Here is a 21,477-nt window from a genome sequence, read left to right as displayed (position 1 = left end):
TGCTGCGGATTTTCTGCAACTAAATCCGTTGCGGAAAATCCGCAGTATTTATGCTACGTGTGAACTTACCCTAAAGGGATAGCTAGAGCGGATGTAAAGATAGCCTTCAATCGTTGTGCATTTCCACTGAAATCGACTTGTTCTGCCAACTTTTATCTTATGCGTGTGGTCAGCTTTAGGACTCATTCACACGTCCATATTATGGTTCAGTTTTGCACTGAGCCGTAGTAGGGCTGCTGTAGAGGTGCATGAAGCCTCTACTGAACCCCCATATGCCTTTGATTTCAACTGTGGCAAGCTCCATCAAACTCTGTATGTATAGAGGTATTTTTCTCTAGAATCATTGAGTCTGACCAGGCCTGTACTACGGAGCTGTACAGCCTCCATGCACTGCCCTAAGGCTCTGGGCACATGGCTCTTCCATCTGTGTGACCTCTTAGACTCTGGAGCTCAGATTCTGTGAGGGCCTCCCAGTAATTACGTGATTCACTGTGTTATGTAGATTGTGATTCTGAGAATTAAGTATATAATAATCCAGAAGGCAGAACCTACTGCTTCTGCAATGCAGATTTATATGCTATTTGCGATCTGTGGAAACGTGGGTGGTAACACAAATGAGCACTGTAATGGCTGCCATTAGTGGTTACCATACAGCATCCGTTACCTGTGTAGTAGAGCAGCTATCTGAAGAAAATATTACGTAATAAAGACGTCACCAGGTGACACAACATAGACGAAATGTTCCTTATTCGGGAACAGATCATGCTTTAAAATGCAATGTGTGTAAGCCGACATTGTAAAACACATGGCAACCTCACAGTATAAAACACAATCATTAGCAACGCACTGAAAACAAACAGAGAACACAAGGAAACAGTTGGAAGAGCTGGTCTGTTTTGCGCTGGTTGTGTTCTTCAAACATGGAAGTCATCCCAGCTAGAAAGGCCATTTAAAGTTAAAGCAAATAAAGCAGATGTAAAATAAATGACTGAATAAATCTGAAAGCGCCAACATCAACATACAAAGATGAAGGAGAAGCGTAATGAGCGTCCCCGCTGATAGGGACTACAGTTTTATGAAGTGTGGAATGATAGACTTCGCTAGAGCCTGGCTCTGATAATTCTCCTTACTGTGAGATCATCTCGCCATGCCAGTACCTAATATACAGTTCATCATCTCATGTCAATGTACCATCAATCTCCATATTAATGCTAATTGATGAAATGTTAAGGTAACGCCAGGGGTAGATGACTATTGCAAAGTTTATACACCCACCATTACATAATACCATCTTTATGACATCTACTAGCATAGATTGAAATTTAAAGAGGTATTCCCACTATAAGTGATGGCATATTCTTTATCTATAATATCACTTAATAATCGGTTTGTCTGACCTCTAGGACTCCCGTCAAGCAGCTTAATGGTTCTCACATCTACTGTATAGGTAACTGCAACACAACTCCATTTAAAGGAGTTCTCTCATGATAACTCTTGTCCATTTACCCTAATAGGGCACCTGGAAGTCATAGAGTTGGGTCCCCTGCTTGATATTCCTCTCTATGAGCCAGAACAGAGATTTCTAATGGACTCGAGCCATCCATGTAATATAATGTCCTGCCAGAGAAGGCCGCCCCTGGCAAAATCAGGGGGTGGTGGACCCACGGAGAGATCAAAAGGGGTTGTCCCTGATGAGACAACCCTTTTAAATGAATGTTGATGTTCCTATGCAGAGAGAATCTGTGAAGGAAGCGTAGTGCTCAAGCACCGCTGTGGCCTTTTCATTCTAATGGTTATGGGGTCCTGGCAGTTGACCCTCCATCATTAGGAAACTATAGAATACCCTAGCAATATGCTATCACTTCTAATGGTGGGGAACCACTTTAAATATGTTGCATTATGTCACTTTATTTAGTATATACCTTATAATAACTTGCAAGCAGTGATAATGTTTCACATTACACTACTCACTTGTAATACCATGTCTAGCCACATGGAGTGCTGTTACAGGGAAACACTTTTATGAACAACACTTAGCACAAAGTACTGTGTAGAACAACACTATAATCATCAGCCAATGGTAGAAATATTTTGAGCAGTAATTTATTGTATTTGTTTTCTTGAATAACAGTACTTACAGATTGATATGTGTTAACTTATTGCATCACTGTTCCAGCTAAATGCTGAAGCAGCAAATGTATTTATTTCTTTTGTAGCTGATATTTTACCAGTTTTTAGATGTTATCCAAAGGGTTACCATATATATTGATAAGAAAGAAAACATTCTAGAATTAGTATTTAAGAAAAGTATATAATAGAAATTCTATTTATATATTAAAGGGGTATTCCCAGAATTGACATTAGAACCTATATACAAGTGTCTGATCACTGGTACCCGCACCTATCTAGAAGGGGGCCCCAGCGATCAGACAATTAGTTTGTCCATATTGTTAGCTCTCCTCATTAACTTACTATCAGCATCTTGTTCTAAAACTTCCACTGAACATCTGCAAGGTCACAGATACTGAGAAACTGTTCACAAAACATAAATCTCAAAAACACCAAAGTAGACATAAACAGACAAACAGAAGGTCACAGAACGTCAGGTATTAAATAGCAAACATTTTCATCACTTTGTAGGATACAGTGTAAACCCTATAGGATTTTTCTTCATATGTATTTTTATTAGGTAAAAAGAAAAATATTAAACATATGAATAAACAATTTTATTGTGACAATAACATATTGCATGGCAACAATGTGTCAATACTGTGATGATAGATTGTAAAGTACTCTAATAATACATAATGCTGTAGCTACAGTACAATCAACCGGAGGAGTCAAGAACAAACTTCTTATGAGAGTCACAGCTGGGGTAAAGGTATAGTACAAGCCGGGTATAGGTATATATAGTTTATTCAGTGGATATGTGTATATAGTATAATCAGTGTGTATGGACAACACCATAGGAACACTTTCTGGATATGGTTGGAATAACGAAGGATCAAAAATGGTAGGAGGAGTGGTCCTCAGGACAAAGGAAAAACACAGGTCATAATCAGAATGGTGAAGCATAATAACATCAATAGTCATAGGTGACTAACAGACCCAAAAACATAATGCAGGGGAACCATTTTTCTAAATAAGTATTCAAGCTTGCAACCATATATTCTATTGCTCGAAAATCTTTAGTGTTAGTGCATATTTCAATAGAAGTTATTGGTGGTGCACTTTCTGTACTTCAGGGCAATAAGACACTTTGAAGATGTCAAAAAGTATATTAAGAAGTTTTGCCAAGAGTTATGGGAATGTCTAAACCATAACAAATCAAAGATAAGATATTATATCAGTACCAATATGATATGCTGCAATCCAGGAGTTTTATACCAGTGCGTGCAAATTTTATATTGGCTCTCCTTAGATAACGTGTATAAGGAAGTTTTTGAGACCCTCTGCTAAAGAAAGTCTCTTTCCTAAATTTCTCTACCATCCATAGGAATGTTTGCGGAAGGTGCGTGCCTGGGGAGACTTCAGCAAACTACAAATAGATCTGCAATACCAGACACTACCCATGGTCAAGTGTGGCACTGTTCCAAGAAAAAAAAAGCTGACTTTTCCTACCACTCCTTCAACAGAAGATAACCAGGGACTATGAAGAGACTTATGCAACTCAAGTCACATGGGACAACTTGCTACAACAGCCAAGAGTCAGGAAACATTGCAGAACTGGAATATTAAATGTCACATTGTGGTCACATTTTAATGAGACCATAATTTCATTGGGGGAACAAAGGTACAAGCCATTATGTAGCACAAGATCAGTGGACATTAAAACGGTCAGATGATCTCTTGTGAAACATTATTTATTTCTGTGTTTAGATCTAGGCATTTTCCTCTTTTGCCTGAAACGTCTACAAAACTAAGAGACGCTGCAACTAATTTCAGACAAAGAAATCTCATGTAGCACCCAAAGTGTTAAAATGATTATTCTTTAGTTGTCCATGTCTGGTGGGACATCTTCCCTATTCTAGATACCACTAGTGCAGTGAGGGACTGATTCTTGAAAGAGATTTTTAATATTTCAGGCTAGTTTTCCTCTAGGTACAGCACGGGAAATACTTTGGCAATATGGTCTTTAAGAGTTTGGACTAAAAGTCCTCCTGGTGATCTTTCCCTTTCAATGGTGATGCAAATGGAAACCTATGGTTTCCGTTTGTTTCAGTCAGAGTTCCGTTCATGGGTTGCCCTGACGGAAAACTCAGACTGAACCCATGAACGGAGTCCCAATGCAGATGTGAACGAAGCCTAATACAGTCATGTAACGGATAAAAAAAACTAGACTGTTCTATATTTATATCACATTGACTTTTGTAGTTCACACAGACTAACATACCTTATACAGGGTGCACTATTTATATCAGATTATGACCCTCTACTATCTTCAGTTAGAATCGTTCCCATGGCCATGGAGCTCATACACATTGTGGTTCTCATGCTGTTTATAGACACTTAGTGGTTCTCATCTAAGACGTGATCTGATCTAGTTTCTTGCACATTTTAGTAGATTGCATTTTTTGTGTCAACCATCAGCGAACACCACTTATCAGTCTAAGGACATTCTTCTGGTCAGATCATTAACATTTCCCTTTGACGTGACTATTCCTAAATATAACTTAGACATAATAATCTGCATGAAAGGGTATGACCTCAGATGTCTGCATACATTTACTTCAGACATTCTGTATAGGGGAATTATATTAAACATGGATGCCTTCAAACATGGATTAGTGATTATAATTTATTTATGTATATATAATTTCTAATGTGTTTAAAGAGGACCTGTCACTGGGTCTTATAAGTTGAACTGGGTAACTGACCTTAATAGCGCTGTCTCTCTGTTTCTAGCGCTGTTTTTTTTTTTTCTGGAACCCCCTCTCTCTTCCAGAGATACGGCCCCCCTAAATGCTAATTTGATGGAGCTAGCTACCGGTGTGGAGCTAGTTTCCCTGTCTCTGATGCTGACCAATCAGCACGAGGCAGCTTGAGGTTAGTTAACGCCCTATTGGCTAATTACAGCAAATTAGCATAGAGGGTGCCAACACAACTGTGGGTCATATCTCTGGAAACGGGGAAGTTGGTCCAGGAAGAAAAACCGCTGGAATAAGGGAGACAGCGCTATTCAGGTCAGTAAATCAGTTCAACTTATATGACCTTGTAAAAGGTCCTCTTCAAGAGAGATAAATTGCTTGTTCTACCATGACAGTGCTAGACGGGGAAGACCTGGATACTTCATTGATAAACCTGTCTCGGGGAAAACAACTGAATGGTAATTTTTGGTTTGAGTTACAACCTTTTTAATAGCTGCAAACTTCCGCAGGAGTAAGAAAAGTCTTATACACATGACTATAGGGAAATAAACACTAAAATACAAATCTACATAGGACATGAAGAGATATACCTACATTTAGCTCAGTATACATGTCAATATTGAGTTAATTATTGTATCCATCCTTTTCATTTGTATCATTTTGTCTATTTTCATCTACTGTATATTTTACCCATATCGAAGATGCAAATAATGATCAGTAACATGGATATCATAAGATTGTAAAATATGAATTCTTTACAGATCTTTCTCAGGCTCCATTAATTTCAATGGGGAGATTTGGGCTGTCATATGGTATCCAAAGGAGAAGCTGTGTAAAGAATTATACAATCTCCGGATGGAATAACGGATTTATGTACATACGGATGGTACATTTGCTCTGTATTAAAGATGACCTGTCACCTCTCCTGACATGTTTTAGTAAATAACCCCATGAAATAACAATTCTGGAGCATCTTTTCCTAAAACTCTACGTTATGCCATTCCTTTGTTATTCCTCCTAAAAATGTTTGAATACATTAAAAACTGGGTGTTACCAGTGAGGGGTGCTGTAAGGGTTGTCCAGTGTCTCCTTGCACCAATCTGAAGTCATAATTACAGAATTAGGATTAAAGATGGGTTTGGGTGGTTAACATTATGATCTCAGTGGTGGCAGACTCTGTCTAAAATTCAAATGTTATGCTTGAGTATTGGTGTGCTCTTATTCACGACACTGCAATGGTGACTTACTAATTCCATTTTGGGTAATGGTTTGTTATTCAAAACACAAAACTTGTTGTTCCAGAGGAAGACATAAATAAACCCCGATAAGATACTTGGAAATTGTTCTCAATTTAGGTGGAAAAAAAATAAGTCATTTTTAATTCCAGAATGAATTCCTGGGTCAACTCCATCTCCAGCAATCAGGGCAGATAGGTTGTATTTAGAGACAAATATAGAAATCAGAAGACCCTTGTACAATAAAAGTTTGTAGACCCCTGGCTGCCCTACAGCTAATTTATCAAATGTGAAGTTTTCTCTCAGTAGTACGCCTTCAATGGTGTGCCAAATTCTCTAGTGGATTGCAACCCGTAAGTAATTAGGAGCTATAGTAATCATTTTGAAGACTGGGAGGAAACAACAAAAATGAAAAAAATTAAAATGGCTTGGTACTTAATGCGATAAATAGACTACAAATGGATTGGTCTTATCTACACAGACCCATTGGGACAGATTTATTAATAATGGCTTAAAGATAGACTAAAGCTAGAGGTGTTAGGCTGACGATGCGCCAAATTTTTCAATGGCGTGCACGTTGTTTGATAAATTTTGCGCATCTTGGCGCATGTTAGACTGTTTTCCCTTCTTTACACCATCTATTGGTTGGTATACTTTAGACAAGCTTCCTGTGCAAAAAAAACTTGCGCACGCCAGTGATATATCTGGCGCATTTCACAACTCGACAAATCCTGGCCATATTCTAAGTATGCAACGCGATGGGGCAAGCATGTCGCAAATCAAGGTTCTTTCTGGCGCCAACAATTTATGTGCCAAGAAAATAGACACATGAAACCCCAGAACCGAGGTGCAAAGACAATAATAAATCTGCCCTATTGTGACATATGTCAGCATTGGTTTTCAGCCTCTGAATGCAAACAGTAATTTTTTCATTCCAAGTAGAGATTTTTCAAGTTGTGATGAATTGAATAAAAAGATTATTTATTAATTGTATAATTTTTCATTATGGAAAAAAATAAAAAAAATAAAGTATTATTGCTATTAGTGATATATAATACACTGTATGATGTACCTTTTAGTATTTCAATGTCATAGAAGGCTGCAGCAAATCTGGTTGAGCGGTGGGGCCCTGACCTGGTGTCAGTGCTGATGAAGGACTTGAGTTTTGACCGGCATCTCCATAATTTCAACTCTCTGGGGTGGGTGATACGTAGCAGCTCTTCAAGGTTTGCTGCGGATCTGATCCTCTGTTCTAACTCGCTCTGCGTCACTCCCTACAAAGAACAACATGGTTAACCGTCAGGTACTGGTACTCAGTAATAGTGGTCAATTGATATGCTATAAAAGTTGTAGAAGTCCACGCATATTATTCACTGAAGTCAGATTGGATCACAACATTCCAAAAATACAGAAATATAATTTTATTATTATTATTATTTGTTATTTAACTGTGAATTCTTTCCATGAATCCCTTCTTCATAGCATACTTCCAGGAACACATTCCAAAATATACAGGGCATCTGGTCCACTTTAAATTCTAGTGAGTCTGATGCTTTTTCTGATGCTTGCAAAAACATGTAGACTGATAAACAACAGAAATAGCCTTACACAAAAGTCGTCATTATATGTATTTAACGTATTACAGAGCCAGGGAGGGGGAGATGAACATGTATTAAAAGAGCTGTTTCTAGAAGACAATTCCTTTCTATATGGACGTTATAGATTGGGATCCTTTCGATGAGCCAGGGTGGAAAGATGCTAACATGGAGTAGCTCTGATGGACGAGTCACGTCCATGTATTACAAAATCGACAATTCCTTGGACTGTCTGGCATGAAATACAAAATTTTTGCAGTATTCTGAACTGTAGGACCAGACACAGCTTCCCCTAAATCTTCACCGGGGGTTTCTGAAGCCGGACCCCCCTGCAGGGCTGGCTTCTATTTTAAAAGGAGTTGTCTTCATGAGTAAACCTCTATGAATAAGAGTAGGAAATCCAATGTATGAGGAAGGTATAGGGAGGCCATAAATATATTAAGTGGAGTGGCTAATTTGCCAGTTTATTGTACACTTGCTCTAAGATTTATGTTAAAAAAAGATATGAAAACTCTTTATTCTCCTAAGCGTATTCCAAACTATTAAAAACAATATGTGTTTTCAGGGCACACTTAAAACTGTAAATGTTGGGATCTAATCTGATTGTCGGAGGTTGCGCATTCCTTGGATTGGTGCAGCACGAGAAAAGTTCAGATTATGGAGGATGTTAATCTTAGATCGTTGGCAGAATGTAGAGCACGGGTAGGGTGGTAGACAGAGATGAGTGAGATGTAAGAAGGTGCAGCACTGTGGAGAGCTCTGTGGGTGAGAGTAATAAGTTTAAATTGAATTGTAAAGTGAATGGGCAACCAGTGCAGTGACTGGCACAGGGTAGAGACATTGGTGTAGCGGTTGGTTAGAAAGATGAGTCTGGCTGCTGCATTTAGTATACAGTAGATTGGAGAGAGGAGAGTTTAGTGAGGGGAAGACCAACTAGTAATGAGTTACAGTAGTCCAGACGAGAGTTTCAGAGCAATAATAAACCATTCCCTCTAAACCTGGTAATCCAAATAGCAGCGAATAACTATTGCTGCATAGCGCCCAAGTAATTAGTCATACAGCAGCCAGTTACATAGTAACACATAGCATCCAAATTATATAGTGTCTAGTTTTATAGCGTCTATGCCAAAATCCCTGGTGGTCTAGAGGTTTAAAGTGTCAATGCCAACATCCCTGGTGATCTAGGGCATTTAAGGAGTTTTTGGTAACATCCCTGGGGTCTAAGGCAGAGAAGGGTTGATGTCACCATTCCGGGTAGTCTAAGACAGAGAAGGGGTTAATGGTTGGCTTAACAGAAACGGGGTTAATGTCTGTATCCTTGGTGGTCCAGGCCAAAGAATGAGCTACTGCAAGGATTTCTGGTGATCTAGGACAGAGAAATTGGTAAGATTTCATACCCGGTGGTGTCTAGGGGTTATTCATCTTTCCAGGCTCCAGGAAGCTGGACAGTGATCGGTCAGCTTCCTGTTCCCTCCCTGAATTGATCATAGAGATCAGGACAGTGATGGAGAGGACTGTGCACTATATTTGAACAGCCACGTGTTATCACACAGAGCACTTTGCACAACCTCTAAGGGGAGAGCTCAGTGCGTCTGTGCGGGAGCAGACCGTCCCAGAGTGGAGGGAGTTTTCTGGCCGCACATAAATATGCTTGTGTCCATTAGGCTTTAAAGTAACTGACCTTTTACATTGTACTTTAATGCATGACATAGATGATGAGGAAGCTAATATAAAATGTGACAAATGATACCGCCTGTATAAAGAATGTAACATTTAGAAGTTCTTCATTTCCAGAGGTTGAGAAGACAGATCCACAATGTAACCCTCTTGTCTTCCCTGTGTATAGAGTATAATACTACAGGGTGGGCCATTTATATGGATACACCTAAATAAAATGGGAATGGTTGGTGATATTATGTTCCTGTTTGTGGCACATTAGTATATGGGAGGGGGGAAATATTTTCAAGCTGGGTGTTGACCATGGCGGCCATTTTGAAGTCGGCCATTTTGTATCCAACTTTAGTTTTTTCAATGGGAAGAGGGTCATGTGACACATCAAACTTATCGAGAATTTCACAAGAAAGACAATGGTGTGCTTGGTTTTAACGTTACTTTATTCTTTCATGAGTTATTTACAAGTTTCTGACCACTTATAAAATGTGTTCAAAGTGCTGCCCATTGTGTTGGATTGTCAATGCAACCCTCTTCTCCCACTCTTCACACACTGATAGCAACACCGCAGAAGAAATGCTAGCACAGGCTTCCAGTATCCGTAGTTTCAGTTGCTGCACATCTCGTATCTTCACAGCATAGACAATTGCCTTCAGATGACCCCAAAGATAAAAGTCTAAGGGGGTCAGATCGGGAGACCTAGTGGGCCATTCAACTGGTCCACGACGACGAATCCACTTTCCAGGAAACTGTTCATCTAGGAATGCTTGGACCTGACACCCATAATGTGGTGGTGCACCATCTTGCTGGAAAAACTCAGGGAACGTGCCAGCTTCAGTGCATAAAGAGGGAAACTCATCATGTAGCAATTTCAGATATCCCGTGGCCTTGAGGTTTCCTGCTACCGTGTGCACATACCCGTGTGACGCTCGTAAATCTTGAGCTGCTCTTCATTGTTTTCAATGAAGAACGGCTCAAACTACGTTGCAAAGAAGTGCCCTGCACTTCTTTGCCGAGGCAGTCAATTTACGCGTCGTCGTTTGACAGCTGTCAAACGACGCGTAAATGACAGGTCGTCTGCACAGTACGTCGGCAAACCCATTCAAATGAATGGGCAGATGTTTGCCGACGTATTGTAGCCCTATTTTCAGGCGTAAATCGAGGCATAATACACCTCGTTTACGCCTGAAAATAGGTCGCGTGAAGCCAGCCTTACAGTGCTGATCACATTATGTAGAAGATAGGCCACATATAATGTGGTGACAGAGCCTTAGATGGGGGGGGGGGGGGGGGGTAAACTAAATCTTTGCCCCTCGTGCAGGAAAACCTAGCTACGGCTTTGTGGACATGCTATCATGGTTATGACTGAGAAATGTAGCATGTATTCCAAACTGAAGTGCGAGCCTAGAACTTAGAAAATTCTGATGACCAGTAACTATGATACCATGATCATGCTTAGGCCATATAGGCTATAATTATTTCTCATAGCAGTTCCTGGTTTGATATTACATTTGCCACAAGTACATAACCTTGAGATACAGCGCAATATACATATACAATGCATCCTATGTGTATGGCCAGCCTAAATCATGTATGTTTGTCTGCTCTTACAAAATAAAGCAGAACATCTCTCTACATCTAGCACCCTGTGTTCAGGGTGTCCTCATCTACACCCACAGCTTTGTGGGTGCAACTTATAATACAAGCTATTCAGTGTATTTATATGTAAATTTTCCCTTTAGCATTCGTCCTTTTCTACAAGGCCAGCTATAAGCACAGGCCCACTGTTCCGATAGGTAAATACGGAGCTGGATAGAAGAGATTTCAAATGGTCCTGAACAATCAGATCTTCACTTTAGACACAAATATTATTGCTGAAGCCAATAATTCATGCAAGCCACTAATTCACGAGTTTTAATTTCTTTTTATTTTTTATTACAGAAAATACAAGAAATCTGCCTTTAGCTGAGACAACCCTGTAAATTTCCATCATGACGCCAAACATATCAGAAATGTAATATCTTCATCTATAATGTGCACTGCATATGGGGGTTTCTATTTCTTTGTTATGCATAGTATAATATGCTAAACATCCAAAAATGGTCTTAAAGTCCCAAACTATGATGAAACACAAATGTTTTTGATTATCTGAACCATTGTCTAGTAATGTGAGGGGTGATTTCAGATACACGTCTGGTATGTTTACTATTGCAGATGTTGTGAGGATAGCAGCACCGCCTGCCCAATAAAACCTCGCGTTTCACTTGTCTAAAAGACTTGTAAAGTCTTGAAAGTTCATACACAAATGTAGAGGACACACGCGGAGGTTATACACAACATCACTACTGATTCGTAACACTATAATAGCTGAACGTTCTTCTGTAGTTGTGACATCTCAATGACAACTACAAGTAGATAAAAAATGTAGACTTATGGATTTGCTCTGGTAACAGACAAATATTTACTAAATGTAAAAAACAGGAGTTGAACCACGAGATAAAACTGGACTCCTCTTGGAGGTGATTTTCAGCATCAGATCTAGTATCAAACTTAGGCCTAATGCAAACGTCTGCATCACAGCCCTGTACAAGTTCGGAGTAGTACAGATCCGTTAAACGGTACCCATCGGAATCTATAGGCCCATACTGTAAAACCAATTTATTTTCTCTGTGTACAGAATCCCACCAAAAAAAGTGACATTTCCAATTGGATTCCGTTATGTGAAGATATTGTCCCCTAGAAGCATTGCCAAACTAAAGCACTATATGGTGGCACACGGAGTGCCTACAGCTCTATAGTAAGGACCATTAGGCTCTGTGCACATGACTCTACAGTGTGCCGTACATTTAAATTGAAGAAATGTAGTAGAGAAAAAAAAGAGAGGAAGTGGCTAAGGTAATATTGTTTTAGACATTCATCATACATAAAAAACGCTAATGGTCTTAGACTCCCCTATTGTGGTTGTGCTATCGTAGGCACATCACTTTCTTAGCATATGTGACTTTGTCTGTTTGACTGCCGACTGACACACACTGCTATCCCTAGGAGGGTAAATCCTTGTTCCAGTGAGGAAGGATAGTCTATAACTAAAATAGGAAAGCATTTCCAGTGATCATGTGAACGCACAAGGCTTGTATGTAAGGCTTCGTTCACATATGCACTAGGGTCCCGTCCCGTCAGAACTTTGTCCTTTGAGCTTTTGTCGTTCCGTAGTCGACTACACTATTGATTCCATCAAAACAACGGAACACCTGCACAACTGAGACAAACGGAAAACCATTGGCACCAGATCTGTCACCATTGAAATCAATGGTGATGGAAACGGAAACCTTTGGTTTACGTTTGTGTCAGTCAGGGTGCCGTTCCGAAGGAAAGCTCCGGCGGAACGGCGGAATGGGACACTAGCGCACATTTGAACGAAGCCTAAGGGAGTAGAACTTCTATTCTTTGGTTTAGATATTAATTTATCCAGACAACGCATTTCTGGACCAAACTGGTGCCTTCATCAGGTTGGTATCTGATGATACTGACCTGATGAAGGGACAGGTTCAGTCCAGGAATGCGTTGTCTGGATAAACTAATATCTAAACCAAAGAAAACAAGTTTTACTACCTTACTTACAAGCCTGGTGCCGTGACCATATCACTGCAAATTTTTTCCTATTTTAATTATTGATTACATTTAAATTGGGAAGGGCTTATAATCGCTCACAGTTAAATAGGAAATACACTTTCATCAAACTTTTGATATGTCAGAGACATATCAAAAGTTTGAATTGGCGGAGACCCCCACCATTACTAAAACTAAGGTGCAGAAGCGCTCACCTTAGCGGTTTGCTCCTTCAGCTGTAAATCAGCGCTCATCGTCAGGCTGAAGATGACTGAGGTAGAATATTTATGTGAGCCGTCTTCAGCCTGATGAGTGCAGATCGCACCCATAGGTGCAGGGCGCTCAGCTGAGCACTTCTGCACCTTCATTTTCAACAGTGGGGGTCTCAGCACCCAGACCCCCAGTGAGCCAACTTTTTAATGTCTCTATGACACATCAAAAGTTTGATGAATGTGTAGTTACTCTTTAACAGAGTTATTTGGGATTTTAAAATTGATAGCCTATCCATTCATAACAGCTGTGCAAGGTATTGCAGCATTGTCCCATTCACTTGAATGGGACAACGCTGCAATAACTTTCACAGCCACTACGAAAGTAGCGGTGCGCGCAAGTACGAATATAAATTAAATCCATGTAAAACAATGAAGAGGCTACGGCGCTCCTACAAGCGGCATGGCCCCTTTAAATAACTTTATTGGTGGGGTGCTGAGTCGGACCACCAGCAATCTAATATGGATTACCTATCCCAAGAATAGGCTATCCATTTTAATATCCCGGATAACCCCTTTAAATCTCAGTTGGCCTAAAGCTATAGTTTTGGGTAGAAATACCTCAGATTCAGTAAAACAGAAAAAAATAAATCAAGATTTGGGTACCATAACAACCCTTTAGCCGGTTACTGAAATTAGAGCAGATCTCCGACATCCTGGAGATCAGAGAAACAGGGTTTAAGATGGAGAGGTAATGTAAGCATTGATGATGTTACAGATATCCACCGAATCTTTATTACAGAATGTTAAAAAAATTATTACATTCAACTTTTCATGTTGGGGTGAAGCTGCAAAGTAATTACCTACAGTACCTAATCTAGACAGATTGAATAAGGGTAATCTACTGTTCTGGACAATTTTATGCTTGTACTATAGGCTAATCTTGTACCGGGCAGCCCTGCTCATGTGAGTAGCTGAAGCTTCTCCAGCCATTCGGATCAGAGACGCTAATGTCTGAGATATTCAAAGAACTGTAGTGACAAGTGACCACACCAAGCATTTGAATGATACATAAATATAAAATGAAGGAAAAAAACTGTTCAAAGTATTTGAGGACTTTCCCAACATGATGTTCATTCTTTAAAATGACTGTATATTATAATCAAAGATGGGACGACATAGAAAAAAAAAAGATCTATTCATAATATGTTTAATCAAGTCCTTGGTATCAATATGTACATCTGAAATCAAAATAAAAAATACTTAAGGACCTGTTGTATAGAATCTTTATAGCACCTATTTACGGTAGAATAAATCTACCACCAAATCCAACAAAGTAAAGATTCTAAAGCCAATTATTATGCCTGATTATTGCGGTCTTTGAATCTGGTACACACAGTAATAGAGAAAACTTAGAAGGGTCCCTTGACAATAAACTGATCACAAAAAGTCCCCCAACTGCGACCCCCAGCAATCAACTGTTATCTGTGAGGAAACCTGGCAGTAAGTGTTCAATTTCCCTGCAGCGCCACCACTAGGGAAATTAGGCATAACACAGTGTCTATTTAAATCATTGGGTTGTCTATAAAATGCAGGACAGGACAAGTCCTCCAAAGCAAGAGACTACCTCTTTGTAACCGCTCTCCACTCTGGCCAAGAGATGAGGATTCTGAAAGGATTACCCCCCTCTAATAATGCAGAATTCTCTAAAAGGGTATATGAAAATGGGTTATATAAACTGGACAATCCCTTTAAAGGTAGTTGTAGAGATTACTAAGTGAACTCCAACATTTGTAGGCTGTGGGGAAAATCTATTTTTTATTGTTTCCACATGTACTGGGCTCAGACAGGTAAACACTATGATTGTAGAGTCTACCACCTATGGCTTATAAACATTGTAAAAAATGAAAGATAACTGCTCCAACCGATCTTATTTAGTACCATAGGAATCATGGTTATTGTTAATGATGGTAAAAGTTTTCAGACCTTGGACGCTTATGACCCTCTTTACTAGTTTGGAAAAAGAGAAAGAAATACTGTGGAAGAATGTTACATTTCCAATTATTTATTTTTTTAAACAGTATTTCATTTCTTTCAAAGTCTCTACCAATAGTGTTATATATAGTTTCCTTATAGTCATTGGTAGAGCCAACATTTACATACCACTTAACTGGTGTAAAATGAGTACCAGGAGTCCCAATAAAATACTACACCCAATCACTGATAAACTCACCTCATACTAGGCATTAAAGATGTAGTAAGATCATCTACTAAGCTGGGGTAATACCAGAGATAAAAAAACAAAACTAAACTGGCACCTGTATACCTGGTATATAACCTATAGAAAGTGACCTGTTGTAGAAATTCAAGTTTACCTAGCAAGCAAAGCATCATGGACGAAAGTTTTATATATATATATATATATATATACACACACACACACACACATACATACATACATACATACATACATACATACACGCACACACACACGGCTTATATAATAGCCACTAAATGGGCTCTAGGTTTGCATTATATAATAATACAGACCTGGACAGCTGATCTAGGGTATAGTGGCTACAGTTTTGGAACTGCTTTCCTTGTAAATAAAGCCACATAATAATGTATATGGATGTGCTTACATTGTACTCTATGCACGTGTTACCGGCAAAGTGTGAAACGAAGACAAGTATCAATAAGATTTGATTCTGAACGAATATAATTTACCCAGGGATTTTATTTGAAATGCTTAGTTATTGGCACTTTATAAAGGGACAAAAGACGGGAGACTTCTAATAAACAAATAGATATTCTATCCAATGCCTAGTCATTTTTTGGACAAAGTATAATAAAATAGACAACAGGGGGGACATTTTATTAACTAGTTCTTCTATAGAAGGTCTAGCAGTTTCACACATTGCTTGAAAGAAACTCTGTTATCTGCAGAATATCTAGGAAATTAGTAGACGGATTTTATACATTTTCTAGGAGTTTTAGCTGTTCTCCAGAATACCCATGCGTTCTGTACAATGTTTTATAGTTTCATACATTGCCGGTAACACATACACAAAAAGGACGCATGCGCCAAAAACACAGCTCTGCTACCTAGATCAGCTCTCAGGGTCCAAAACTTTACAAAATAGACTTTGAAAAATGTTGGCCACTTAATTCTTAATAAAAAAAAAGACCCTGTTTCAATTAAACTTTACTATCCCTTAAAGTACACACAATGAAAAGAAATTCTGTAAATGCCCTTACCTTAACACTCCCACCATCATAGGCAAATGCTTGAAGGAGGTGCAAAAATCCCACAAGAAAACTTGCAATGCCCCAAACACTGATCATATTGGTGTGCAGTTTTTCCAGAAATTAAGCCCTGGATAAGGTACAACTGCAGGAGTCACTTATAATGTACATGGTGTTAAAATGTCCAATAAAAAAAACAAATTGCTAAAAGCCACTTAAAAACCACCAGTAATTGTCAGAAAAGGTAATTAGTGGCCAAAAATGGAGCAGCAGCCGGATGACCTTAGTAGATGTGCGCCATTTCCTTTCTTTTGAAACATAATGAACTGAAATAGACAAAGTTTTCTAAATATTCTACTCAGAAATGTGTTCTTGAATTATTGGATGCACCAGAAGCTTCATCATGGTCTCGGTAATTCAGGGGAGAATGAAGGAGAGGAGCAGTAATCCAAAGTCTGCATTGAAACTTTCTTCACAGCGTCCAAGGAAGCATGTGTGTTAAATCTGATACAGGACTTGGCAGTAAAAGCAGACAAACGTTGGCTCCTCTCCCATTCTGAGGTTTAGCAGATCACAATAGCCAATAGCCTTTCAGGACTCTTCTAAATTACTTACTGCTGATCCCCATTATATCAAACCAGGATACCTGAAATAGAGAGTCCTGGACGAGCAGCTCAAAATAACACAGATGGACAGTTTCCAGTTATTTTTTATTTTTATAATGAGGACACAAACAAAGCAAGTGTAAACATATTTTCTTGCAATAACAAAAATTAAAAAAATACACAGTACATTTTTAATACAACAATTTTGGGCCACCAAGGTGCCTTGTGCATTGGGAATATAGCACTGGGGAGCATGGCCTTTCTTTTGGGGGGCTGACAGGGCATGTTGCTGGGTATTAAGTAGGCCACAACAAGTCAATCTGGTGGCCAGGGTATTTAGATACAGGGCTAGGGCAGCAACCTGTATATTTGCCCCATTTAAAGGAAGGCCTACTGTAGCTACTACTCTGGTGGGGGGTGTTGGACTTTAAAGGCTACGAACACCTTTTTTTTAATAATCTGTTTGGTGCAACTTTGTGATTACATTTTATTAAAAAATAATATTTTTACTTTTTGAGATACAGCTGCTTTGTATCCTGTATACAGAGCAGCTGTATCTAGTGCTGAAACCTGTATCCGTCAGGTCAGCGGCACTGACGGGTTCAGTTTCAGCAAGTCTCTGACACGCAGGATCCACCGTTTATCCATCACATCTAAGTAATGAACTTAGATGTGATCGGTAACAGCTCGATCCTCAGCTCAGCTGAAACTGAACCCGTCAGTGCTGCTGACCTGTATACAGGATACAAAGCAGCTGTATCTCAAAAAGTAAAAATAATTTTTTAATAAAATGTAATTACAAAGTTGCACCAATGACACTGATGCACATTTTTATAATAAAAAAATTAAATAAACATTTTCAAAGGTGTCCATAGCCTTTAATGCAGGGTCTGAAGACAGAACAAGGAGGACCTGCATAATTATTTCAAATTATGAATAATTGGAAAATTACCGCTTTCTTTTCTGGCTTTAGGTCCTGCATTTGCAGATCAATGTGTCCCACTGGCACACAGCTAATGCACCAGCTAGATACTTTCCACCTCTCACAAGCTTTATATTAAATACTGTGGTTTACCAGGAATTCCAATTTTTCTATTATTTTGTTGGGCCAATAAAGTACAAAGAATGCAAATAGAAGAAAACATTTAATGACAATAGGAAGGGATGGAAGGATATGGTCACTTGTGTGTAACATTTCAGTTGAATGGTAATATTCAGTTCTCACAAGCATCATGGTTTTCAAAAAAAAAAAAATGGGAATGGCAATGATCACTGGGAGTGGGTTGTGTCCAGGACCCCTCTGTCATCGCTGGGGGTAACTGCAATCAAGTGTTCATCTGACTAAAATGAAGCATTTTATCGTGCCTATTGAAATCAATGGTGTGTCCTTTGATTGAGGACCGGGGTCTCAAGAAGGTGAGGCACTTTTTATAGCAGCTCTCTGCTTTGGCTAAGAGGAGTCCTGAGTTTGAGACTTATCTCGATTATATCCATGTGCTCTAATAGGGCATGTGGATGGATAGGAGTTGTCTTACGCTGAGCTATTCTAGCCACGACACAATCTGCACATTGTAACCATTGATAATTGTTCAAGGACTAGAACCAGTACCCAACATATATAGCTGTGCGTAGAATATATTTGCAAGCGTCATAGTGACATTTTCCTGCCTCGGACTCTCCTCACATTCACAAGCAGAACATACAAATTTCATGCAGATGTTGCCATGGTTGGATCCAGGCCCAGAGCCCCATCGCTTAGAGCCCCAGGGCCCCAGTGATTGTGTAAGCTTCCTTTGCACCGCTACAGATAAGATTTCTTTAGTTTAGGGGATGATTGTTTTAGAAGTAAAAAATGTGTAACAGCAATTTTATATTGCAGTGCAAATAGAAAAATATTTGTCCTTGCCTGGTCTCTTCTCCAACATTTACAGACACATTCTTGGATCACATATAGAAATATACAAATATGCTACTATTGAGACTGTAACATCCCCCCTACCCCAATTCCTAAGCATCCATAATAAGATTATATACTCTATGCAAAGTTTCACGTGTCCAGTCAGTGATTGAATTCTTAGAAAACAAAAATCTTCTCAGTTTATCTGTTCCCAATCTTAGATTTCCATGTTTTGGCTTTTTCAAATCCATTTTTGAAATTCTTGTAATCCTCAATGGTTTTGGAAATTTCTTCTCTAGTGTTCATCACGAATGGACCTTAAAAATGGAAAATATATTCAGAAAATTGTAGATTTTTTGTTTAATAACAGAAGAGGCTGAACAATGACTGGGATCCCACGCTCCTAGGTTACCACCAGTAGTTATATATGTATGAACTAGAAAGACAATATATAAAGAACCTCTGTCCTTGCCTCACTTGTCAAGGGACCACCTAATCATAACTTCCTGGTCATCAAAATCTTAAAATTCATGGTTGCCTTCTTGTACCGCTTCTACTTACCCCATTGGTTTCTACGGTCTACCTGCTACTCCCATTATGTTGCATGTTTTATCCCGCCAAGTAAAACATAAGAAGGATATTTTTATCTTTTAGGCTAGGATCCACAGAGACTTTCAGTTGAGCACGGCTTGTGGTAAATATCTGGGCGATTGTCATGTGACCTCAATGCTTCCCTAGAAGTCGGAATTCTTGCAATAGCTGCGTGATCTCCCCAGTAGGAAAAAATGGAGTCCTAGCCTAATTATCGAAGTGGTTTTCCCCATAAAAAAAAAAACAACACATTTATTACCCATCCATTTGGGCCTTCACCTATTACCGGGTTCCCAATTCCCCTGTTTCTTCTTAGCAGCACAACTGTGGAGAGGAGTAGTATGTATGGAGAAGTAGTCAAGTATGTGTGGTGCCACTCAATACTAACTCTACCGGAGTTACGGAAATAGCGGAGTGCTGGACTCGGGCTCCCAGTGCGCTAACATTTATCAACAATCCTTTGGATATGTAGTAAATGTTTTAGCGTGGGAAAACTCATTTAACCCCATAATACCGAAGGTATTTTAAACCTTAATAACCAAGCAATTTTTTCCGTCGACACATTCAAAGAGCTATAACTTTATTTTTCCGTCTACATAGCTGTATAAGGACTTGTTTTTTGCAGGACAAGTTGTATTTTTTTTTAAAGCACCATTTTGGTTACTTCTAATTTATTGATTAACTTTTACAATTTTTGGTGGGGTAATAGGAAAAAAACCTGAAATTTTGCCACTTTTTTGTGGCTTAAATTTACGCCATTTACCGTGTGGTATAAATAGCATAACTTTATTCAGCGAGTCATTACTATAACGGCGACACCAAATTTATCTAGTTTTTTTTAATGTTTTACTACTTTTACACAGTAAAAACACTTTTTTTCTAAATTATTTGTTTTTGTGTCGCAATATTTTAATAGCCATAACTTTTTATTTTTTCTAATGACAAACCCGTATGATGTTTTTGTTTTTTTTGCGGGATGACTTGTAGTTTGTATTGGTGGAGTACATACGACTTTTTGATCAAACGGGAGTCCGGCTGTCAATCACTTGTACATGATGCTGTGCCCATGCAATCACATGTGCTTCATGGTACCTAAAATAAAGGCATTCATGACATATAGTCATTGTGCCCCAACGGGTAAATAAAGTACTTGTCTACCCAGAGTTCTATATGCTTCAGAGATAAGTTTTGTTTTTTACACCGTTCTATGACCATTCAGCTGCTCTCGTTCTGGCAGACCGAATGTCGCTATATGATACTACCTGTCAGCCATATCAATTATCATAGGGCTAATATCTCATTTTGTAAGTCACTCTAACAAGCAGTCAATCTGAGACAACCCCTCCTCACATCCCTCTCACTGGGGATCATGTAACAATGCATTTGTGCCAGTAGGTCATATGTATGAAGGCAGCCCAATACTTTTACCTTCTGAAACAATTTTTTTATATTTGAAAAAGGAGACATGGCCTTCCAGATGCAGAAATACACTGGATTTGCTATACATTCTCAGTCAGTAGAATGTACGTTATTCAGTAGTAAAGGAAATATTCACCAACATGTAAATACGGCTTCTCTGAATGGTTATCACACAGCAGGTAGGCCAATCTTTATACATGACCCCAACTGTGCAGAGACATCATTGACTGAATGTAGGCTTGTAACTCAAACAGTAAAACGTCCCTGATAACCATGGAATTAATGATACCAGACGTATTATATATAGTCGACAAGGACGAAATAAAAGAGTCAACTTACCATGCTGCACGACGGGTTCATTTATTGGTTCTCCAGCAACCAAAACCAAGTGGGCCAGTTCATCACCCTACATTATAAAACACAGATATATTACTCGTCTGCACAACAGTTTTTATATCCCATCTTATCACAATTACTGGTTTGCAATTCCCATCATACATCCTATAGCAAAAAAATAAAAATTTAAACTGAG

General features: G+C 39.0%; 2 protein-coding genes across 4 annotated transcripts in view; both read right to left on the bottom strand.

Annotated features, from left to right (window-relative positions):
• VEGFD (vascular endothelial growth factor D) overlaps positions 1 to 16,900 on the bottom strand; it is a 56,967-nt gene extending 40,067 nt beyond the window's left edge. The window contains exons 1-2 of the mRNA XM_075850887.1: positions 16,446 to 16,900; positions 7,176 to 7,377 (exon numbers count right to left, since the gene is read on the bottom strand). Of these exons, the coding sequence (XP_075707002.1) occupies positions 7,176 to 7,377; positions 16,446 to 16,532 (289 nt within the window). The 5' untranslated portion in view covers positions 16,533 to 16,900. The remainder of the gene's footprint in view (positions 1 to 7,175; positions 7,378 to 16,445) is intronic.
• A 224-nt stretch (positions 16,901 to 17,124) lies between these two features.
• PIR (pirin) overlaps positions 17,125 to 21,477 on the bottom strand; it is a 57,405-nt gene continuing 53,052 nt past the window's right edge. For all 3 annotated transcript variants that reach the window (XM_075850885.1, XM_075850884.1, XM_075850886.1), the window contains exons 9-10: positions 21,285 to 21,351; positions 17,125 to 19,252 (exon numbers count right to left, since the gene is read on the bottom strand). In XM_075850885.1, the coding sequence (XP_075707000.1) occupies positions 19,137 to 19,252; positions 21,285 to 21,351 (183 nt within the window). In that variant the 3' untranslated portion in view covers positions 17,125 to 19,136. The remainder of the gene's footprint in view (positions 19,253 to 21,284; positions 21,352 to 21,477) is intronic.

Source organism: Rhinoderma darwinii, chromosome 2 (assembly GCF_050947455.1).
Source record: "Rhinoderma darwinii isolate aRhiDar2 chromosome 2, aRhiDar2.hap1, whole genome shotgun sequence".
Lineage (NCBI taxonomy): Eukaryota > Metazoa > Chordata > Amphibia > Anura > Rhinodermatidae > Rhinoderma > Rhinoderma darwinii.
The sequence above is the reverse complement of the archived record's forward strand: the minus strand, read 5'-3'. Positions and strand labels throughout refer to the sequence as shown.